Source organism: Pyxicephalus adspersus, chromosome 4 (genome assembly GCF_032062135.1).
Source record: "Pyxicephalus adspersus chromosome 4, UCB_Pads_2.0, whole genome shotgun sequence".
NCBI classification, from domain to species: Eukaryota; Metazoa; Chordata; class Amphibia; order Anura; family Pyxicephalidae; genus Pyxicephalus; species Pyxicephalus adspersus.
The window spans coordinates 110388812-110397881 of NC_092861.1; the positions used below are offsets into that span (position 1 = coordinate 110388812).

The window sequence follows — 9070 nt, forward strand, 5'->3', positions numbered from 1 at the left end:
TGGCCACAACCCCTTGGGCTGAAGCCCATTCAGAGGTTCCTGGGCTTTGCCAACTATTAGAGACAGTTCATCCATGACTACTCCTCACTTTTGGGAGCAGCTGTAAAGCCTGGTCTTCTGAGGCTCTCCAGGCCTTTAAATTGTGCCCAGACACTTTTCTTTTTTTCTCACACACGGCTCCACAGGGCAAAGTAGTGGACCCTCTGTGTCACCAACCCAGTGGGTGGGGAAATGCACGGGGAGCAGGGTCTAAGCAATAGCTTGGTCTTCTCCAGAGCATATAAAAGTGAGGTTGTTGTGCGGTGAGCTGCTGCCATGTTGCTGCCCCCGTGCCCGCCAAGGCAGGTGACTGTTAACTAGCAGGGACCAAAACGTAGTGCCAGGGCGAAATCCAAAGAATAGTCGAACAAGCCAAAGGTGAGGGCAGGCAGCAATCAAGAGTCATCAGAATACAATCCATAGTCAGTACACGGATAGGTCAGGAACAGAACGCAGAAACTGGAGCAGTAGAATCATGGGAATAGAACCACAAATAAGTCTTTGTCCAGGCAACTTTCTGTTGCCAGCCACTTCCTTAAAAGTTCACATGCCTGGATGGAGTGCGTCTGCGGAACACTCTAGTCCTCTGAGGCAAGGGAGTAGCTGATCGAGAATCACATGACCTGGACCAGCAAGTGTGCAGAGAGTTGGATCCTGAAGCAGAGTTGGTGCTGGCAGCAGGGGAGTGCAAGGTGGGTGAGCCAGCAGGAGGCACAGAAACCCTAGACTTTCAGGGATCTGTAACAATAGCAAGTCCCTTTCTGCAGTAAACTGCCTGCCTGTTTATCTATTTTTTTTTTTGTTCCATTTTTAAGGAGGTTAATTCCACTGCAAACATGCAGGATACCCTTTATCCTCTTATAGCTGAACTCCAGGCATTTTAAATACACGGATGGTACGCATACTGTATATAAACAGCTAAATTTTCTATGTCTTTTCATCTAGTCCTGAGCTTTATATAACTCTGCTTTCAGAACAGTAATGTGGATAATATTAATAATGTGGATCTTTGTAGAAATTTCACTCTTACTTAAAGTTCAAACCTACCCTCAATAGACAGTGAAAGGGAAGCAGCACACCCAGGAGCTCTTCACTTTAATATTCTGCTCTTTGCTTTAATCAGAATCGATAATCAGCACTGCAAAGGATTGCTCTTCTTTTGTTTCTGTGTTGTGCACTTACAATAGATGGTGCAATTCTCCCTCCTGTTCAGCAAACAGACTAGGTAGGGCAGAAAAATATTACAAATGTCTTTGCTTCCCATAAGCTACGTACACACTTCCAATTATTATCGTTGTTAAACGAACGACGAACGATCCTGCACGATATCTGCGAACGATCGTATAGCACCGATCCTGTACATACAGATAACGACACGATCGTTCGTAGATATTGTACACACAATAGATGCGATCGTTTGAGCGATACAGGAACTAAGGGGAAGACAAGAAAGTGAACGAACGTTCGTTCATCACGCATGCTCAGACCATGGACGATCAATGAACGATCGTACACACGAACGATGGTCAACGATCGTCGTCCAATCCGATCCGCCGGTCCGGTCGTTCATTTCCAACGACTTTCCTCGTTCGTCGGCGTCGTTGGTTACTTTTTTTACGAACGATTTTTGCCCAATCGATCGTTCGTCGTTCGTTCGTCGTTCATTTTGAACGATAAAAATTGGAAGTGTGTACGCAGCTATACACACCACAAACAATCAACAATGAAATCTCCTAACTCTCTTCCTGTTTCTTTTTTGCTCACTGTATGGGTCTCCATATGTTCCATGGATGCCTTTTGCCATATAACTTGGTCTTATCCGATGCCCTATGATGTTGTCAATGATGGAAATGGGTACAGCTGCGCATCAGCATTTGTTAGACATGTCATTGGTCAGACAATTATCAATTTCCCAAGATGTTGTTAGGTGTTCATTGACTTGGCAGATAAAGCACTGGATATGAATACATTGCACTGTTGATCTCTGGAAAGCATGACTATAAAAATGTGATTCATGCAATATCTCATCCTTTACTATGATCCTTCTTTCAGATTCTTTTTCAAGGTTAGGAACTGGAAAATCCTAGGTAAAGTGTTACTGTGGCAACCAACAATTTCAGTATATTCCAAAAGAGGATTAAAGATTTTCAGCATTGATTCAAATGCATAATGGTAGTAATTGCAAACCCCTTTTCATTTTACAGTTTAGAACTGGATACACTCTGGTAATATTAACACGAGTTTCTTTTTTTCTGAATCATTCTTGCAATATAATTTTAATACCTTTAATCCTGCCAGAAGATCTATTTTTCCCCCCCTTTTAACAGGCAAAGCTATCTAGCAAATATTTTATTTATATAGTGACTATGCAACTGTAACTACCGAATACATAATAAGCTGGAGTTAAAGTTGAACTCTGAGGACAGTTTAAAATAATAAGCCCATTTTTGGCTAGGGTGAAAATAAAAAAAAATACTTTATTCCTCACCTACCCACCCTGGCTACCAGTGTCCTAGGTTGTGTAAGTGATGATACCAGAGTGCCTGAGACCAACAGAGCTCTAAAGTGAAGAAGCCTCGGGGGACCAGTCACACGAAGAAAAAAAAGCCTGGAGAAACATAAAGTAAGTAAGTAAAACTTCTTTTAACTGATACCCTACTCAAACATTAGCTTTTACTGTTGCAATACTCAGGTAGCCATGACTACAATTCAGTCTATGACTATGTTTGGTGGAACGCTCTGTTGTGCAACTTTGGAATTTAGGAGCACATCAGGATTGCCAGCTTTCTAAGGGGTATTGTTAAAAATAAAAACAAAATGATCAACTGGTAAAAAAAACAACTTGCAGAGTAGGCTAAGATAAAAAGAGACAGTTGTTTCAATGCTAGTTGCAGACTGTATCAAATCATTTACTTTTGCTTGGATTTTCAAGTTAAAACAAATGATACTCTTTTAAACGTTAAATTCTTCCATTAAATAGGCTGTTCTGCACACTGAATATGCACATAGTGTTTACTACCTACTTGGTGTATAGGTATCTCATTGGACCTGTAGCTGCAGAAAACATTTCCAGAACTGTGCCCATGGTAAAAAAAAATATTAGTAATGTTACTGGCAAAGCAAAGTTTTACTACTAAAGAGGCAGAATAGTAACTGACATCAAGAAAAACAATCAGCAAGATCACTTGACTGTGTTTTACCTAGTTTACAGTGCAGGTTTATAAGTATGTGCTTTGCACTCATGGGGGTCCTAACACTAAAATGTGTAATGTTTGGGGATTAGCTCAGACCTCAGCCAGCACGCTTCTCACCAAAATGGTCTTATTGGGATAATAAAAAAACAGCTTCTTTCCAGCAACCCAGGGGGGTATAAACAAAACAGAAAATGGCTTACTTCAGCCTAGTTGTGCAATTGTTCAGTCCAGAACGTTCCCACGTCTAAGACAAGTATCTTGTGAGGATCCAATCCCCAGCCTGGGGTTTTCACCATCCATAAATCAAACAAAATCAAATTAGCATCAACAGCTTCCCATGTAACAGCAACACCACTTCTTAGCTTGATTCTCCACAAGTTTGTTTGCAGGCTACTTCCTGCGAATACTTCCTGCGCTACTTCTCCCTCTCTCTTGCAGACCTGAGCCCTTATGGGATTCCCACCTTCTTGCTGGGCAGGTTCAACTCCTGGTGTGTACTCAGATGGACTAAGGAGGCCCACCTAATCCTTCCCCTTCAGTCCAGAGTCCGGGTCCCGTGACAACTAGCAGAAATACAGCAACTTAGTTGCCTAACCGAAAAATAATCTCTGGCTCCTTTCCCGACACACCAGTTTAAAGGAACCAGCGTCCATATGTAGGGGAAATGTACCTTCTGTCCAAGATCCAACCCTGCGATCCTGTACACATGATGATTTTTGCCTCAATTGGATACTACTAGTTTCACTATCATGCAGCTGACTTTCAGCCTAACTCCGAACATACTCCTTCTCATAAAGTAAATGATATCTGTGAACAGATGAAGACATCCTGTTATCAAAAAAGTGTTAAAGGGCATATTTTATTATGTCACAGATACCTAATTCTTGGCACATTATGTTGTACTTGCTGATAAATTATGGATTGTTAGAAATATTATCACTGAGCACTTTGTTGTTGGTGTCAAGCTGTTGTTATGGGCACAGAGCTGTATACTGTTGGCAATGGATAGTAATTACAGTATTGATTTTTGTATCCAACCGCTTGCTTAGAATTTAGTTTTGTTCTGCTGTGAATGGTTTGTAATGCATAGTAACTCTCTCTCTCTTTATATATTTTATTTTATATATATATATATATATATATATTTATATATATTCTCTACCCATCACATTGCAAAATGATATAGGCACTGCAGAATTGTGATTACTGTAAATAAAATTGTTCCCTGTAATAAAATGCCAGCACATCTAAATATGTAAAGTAAATAACAATAAATACAAATAAATATTTTGTGACCTAAATTGGTGCACACAAAGGTATTTTTATTCTGCAGTTATTAATAGACTGTATAATTTAACAACTTGCTGTGAAAGAAGAGAAAAGAGATAATTATAGGATAGCAAAGAGGCTGACAAAGCAGAACAAATCTGTGCCACACGTATAAATTTAACTTCATTACATCTAGTGGATCTGTGAGGGTACATATTATACGTTGTCTCTACAGTTCTTTGAGCTGAAGATATAAAGAAAAGATATTTTGGTACTGTTTTATTTTATTGCGCATTGATATAGCAGGATATAGCAGACTTTCATTAAAAATCCATATATGTGTGTGTGTGTTTTACTAACTTCATGTTCAATTTAGCCCCTGGTGTGAAAGCTACCATGGGCATAACAGCTGGTTTTAAACAATTTGTGTCCACCACTTAAATGAAAATAGAAAAATATAATAGCAAAGAACGTCCTCATCTAAGCCCACACCTCCTCATCCAGGTACCCATATACCTCTTCCTAATGGGAGGAGGCACACACACTCATTTGCACCCAAAAATCCAGAATGATGGGATATGTACAGCATATTTCATTTACAAAGTACATTTTCCCTTGATTTTGTGAATTTTTTTATTTTTGTTTTCTTGCACATGATTGGGTATTCTTTGCCAAATTAAATTTTCCTAATAGCTTCACCTAATGATCATGACCAATTTTATTTCAGTTCACTTTTTTATTAGCCTTGCCTTATTCACCATTTTCACACTTACTGTTCAAAGTCTTTCTGTTTGTGTTTTTTTATTATTTTGTTACATTATTTTATGGTACCAATAATTTTCCTAATACCTTTCAGTTGAAACGTCCTGGAATTGTTAGTATAATCTCTCAAAACCTTTCTCTACTCTACCTTATACATAATTTACCATTGTTTAATAAGGTTTAAATCAGTTCTTGAAAATATTTTCAGATAACAAATTTTGTGAAGGGGTTATTTCTGCAATATATAATTTGATTCATGGGATTCTGCAGGAGTTTGTAAGGTTTCACAACAAGTGGGAAGATGAATTAGACCAGAAGTTTACACTAAACAATGGAAAAGAGGAAAAGAATTTTAAAATTGCGCACAGTGCCTTAATCACATGTATGGTGCAGGAATCGAACCTTAAGATTGTACCCTATTGGTATCATACCTTACAAAGACGGGAGAAAATGTATGAAAATATGAATTCACAATTCTGGAGATGCAACAAAGTGACTGAATGTTTGCTATATATGTTCTGGAAATGTCTTAAACTGTATCCTTATGGGATAGCCATATTTAAACTGATAACAGATAGATAGTAGTACTAACAGGTATGTAGTAAGTAGTAATGAAGTGCAATAGTATTGCATTTAAATTATATAAATCTAAAAGCATAAAGACATTCTATTATGATACACATGGTAAATGTTGACTGTATAATGATCCTATTTACTGGGAACAGAGGATGGTACTTTAAGTTTAAGCCTGGATTCAAAAACTAAATTATATATGCAAGGTGGACAAGTAACTATAGTGCAGCAAGATTAAGTGTGGGATGGAAAATGAGGACGGATCACACTCTTAACATTTGAAGCTTTTGATATTGAATGAAAAGGATGAAGGCCGGAAAAAGTGCCCAGCAAGGAAACTGGGGTGGGGGTGGGGAGGGGGTAGTACTATAATATTTGCCATTTTATGATGGAAATAATAGTGATAAGCAAAACTGACATTTGTATTTTCTGAAACGTTTGCAAAAAAGAAGATTTGGCAAAATGCATAGGAATCAATGAGAAAGTGAAATTATTGCAATGTATACTGTTTTTGAGGGCTGTGCTATTATTTTAATTACAATGGATCATTACAGATGCTTATTTAATCTTAATCTTAACTGTTCATCTTTAAAATAAAAAAAAAGGTAGGAGGAACTTTAAAATGATCAGTGTTTGCAGAGAAGTGAGTGCATTGCATAGCCTGACACCTGTCATTTAAATTAAGACTGCAGGCTCTGTGATGTGTATCATCGTATAATGTTCTCACTGTAATGCACGCTAAATACATAGAAATTCTGGAGAACTGTGTGAAAAAGAAAATATTTTGTGAAAATAAGACGTTTGTGCAATAATGGTGGTTTCTGTATTACTGCACTTTAAGACAGCAGCAGCTCTGAGAAGCTACTAACAGGGATGACAAAAGCAGCTGTTACTCTAAGATAAGAACGCAGATAAGAACGCCACGTCTCTCTGTCAATACAAAACTTGAATTCTGCTGTAAAATGTTTTCTTCTATTTGTAAAGGTTCTTATATAGCTGCAAAGCTTTGTCTCCTCTTTCAATATAATCCCCCCCTACCCCCATCAAGAAGACCGCAAATGAATCAGAAGGAGAAGGGAAGTAACCATTTTGGCTTATATGGTGTGGGGGGGGGGGGGGTGATGGCTGCACATGCTTAGTCTGCTTTGCAGTGACTTTTTAGAACACTTGGTTAGTTAAATAAGAACTCCCAGATGCATTTTCTGTATGTCAAAATGGCTATTTTCATGAAATATTCACAAAAGGCTTGGGATGCCAGGCAGTGCCATGGAGGACATATTTCAATAAATAAAAAAAGTATATCTCCTTAGCAGTTTTTTATGCCTCTGTAACAGATTCAGCACACATTTACTAAATGGTTGCTTTGAGCCCAACCTTTTACAGAAAGAGCAATTGTATGGCCCATTGATTTAAATTATTTGCTCTGATGTCCTGGAGCAAAGGCTATGCACTGCATTTAAAGCTGTTCTGTGTTTCTAGTTACAAACTTGCAGTCTTTTTGGTCAAAGGTTTGTAATTCACAAACCAATGCAAATCCATTGTAGCAGCAAACCCAAACTCCATTACTAAATGCCTGCCTTACGTGTGTTGAAACACCCTAAGGTAGTCAGCTAACTCATCATGACCAATCCAATTTCAGTTCACTTTTTTTAAACAAAATAATGAGATCTGATTATTTTAGTTTAACTTATTTATTTCTCTCATTTGCACATAAAAGAACTATGTACATATGTCTCTGTACATAGTAGATGCTATATATTTTGTGTGACATTAATTCAGTATTTTTACTCTTTTATAGGTAATGAAAGTTTGAAGGAAAACTATGTACAGGACAGTAAAATGGGCTTTGTCATTAATGCAATATATGCAATGGCCCATGGTCTACATAACATGCATACAGTGTTATGTCCAGGATATATTGGTCTGTGTGATGCAATGAAGCCTATTGATGGCAGCAAACTCCTTGAATTCCTTATAAAGAGCAGATTCCCAGGCATCTCCGGAGAAGATGTATTTTTTGATGAAAAAGGAGATGCCCCTGGAAGGTATATTATAGGGTGGAAAATGTTGTACTGCTGAACTAAAGTTTTCATGAAGGAAAATACTGTAAAAACTGTAAATGCTTTGGGTAAACTATATAAACATAGCAAAGATTTTTAAAACACTTTTGCAGATCCCTATTAGCTTCACTTTAGAATTTACCAATGTAGAATATGGCAAGGCTTTCTAAAACAGATAATAAATCCTTCACTGTGAGGAGCTGATTTGTCTCAAAAGGCCTGATTTATTAAAGCTCTCCGAAGCTACAGATGACAAAGTATGTTGGGAGAACCTGAGGGATCCAGAAAACCTGGAATTCATTTCTTAAAAATTATTTCTTCTTAGTTGGCAAATGTTTATATTCCAACACTGGATCCATTCCATGTTTGCCTAATTTCCCAAGCTCCTCCATGATTGTCTATCTCAGTTTCTTGACCTTTCTAACACGGGGTAACCCTTGAAATAATGTTAAGGTTTTCAGGGAACCCCTTCTATAATTACTATATCCTTAGCTCAGTTGATGGGCATGGGAAATTGTCACACTTACAGATATCCAGAAAGATCATTGGTGCAACTGATCTGGGAGACACAAATGCTCACTGTTCAAGGAACCCCTAACAACCTCTGGAGGAATCCTGGGGTTCCATGGAACCCTGGTTGAGAAACACTAGTCTATCTTTTACAGTCCTTAGGAGCTTTAATAAATCAGGCATAATGCTATATTAAAAGCTGCAGGTCTTTTATTTATTTATTTGCATATGCAAGACTTTTGTGAAGTGTCCCTCCAACAATAAAATGTTCATTGTAAGTCGTCTGTAATTCTAAGCCCCCATGAAGACATTATAAACCAACAGTAAGTAATCACGTAGGAAGTCAAATGAAAATTGTGTTGTGTTCTGTACACAAAATAAAGTTATTGCTCAAATAAAAGAAATTTGTTGTTGTCAGTTTCAGAAAAGTAAGGATGGCTGCCGGGTGAAACAAAGATATAATCTTAAAAACAATAAATTGTAAAATGGCTTGTGTAGCTACAGTATACAGTAATGGTTGTACATTTATTACTAGATCTACTTTACCTAAGAACATGATCCATACTATGTATATGTTAAATGATAGCATGTTAAGATACTGACCCTGATTTATGAAAGCTCTCAAAGGCTGGATAGAATACACTTTCATCAGTGAAGCTGGGT

At 37.8% G+C, this 9070-nt stretch overlaps 1 protein-coding gene across 1 annotated transcript in view; it reads left to right on the top strand.

The window, feature by feature from the left end:
- GRM1 (glutamate metabotropic receptor 1) overlaps positions 1-9070 on the top strand; it is a 175611-nt gene that overhangs the window by 134983 nt on the left and 31558 nt on the right. The window contains exons 4-5 of the mRNA XM_072410246.1: positions 7636-7882; positions 8826-8835. Coding sequence (XP_072266347.1) covers positions 7636-7882; positions 8826-8835 — 257 coding nt within the window. The remainder of the gene's footprint in view (positions 1-7635; positions 7883-8825; positions 8836-9070) is intronic.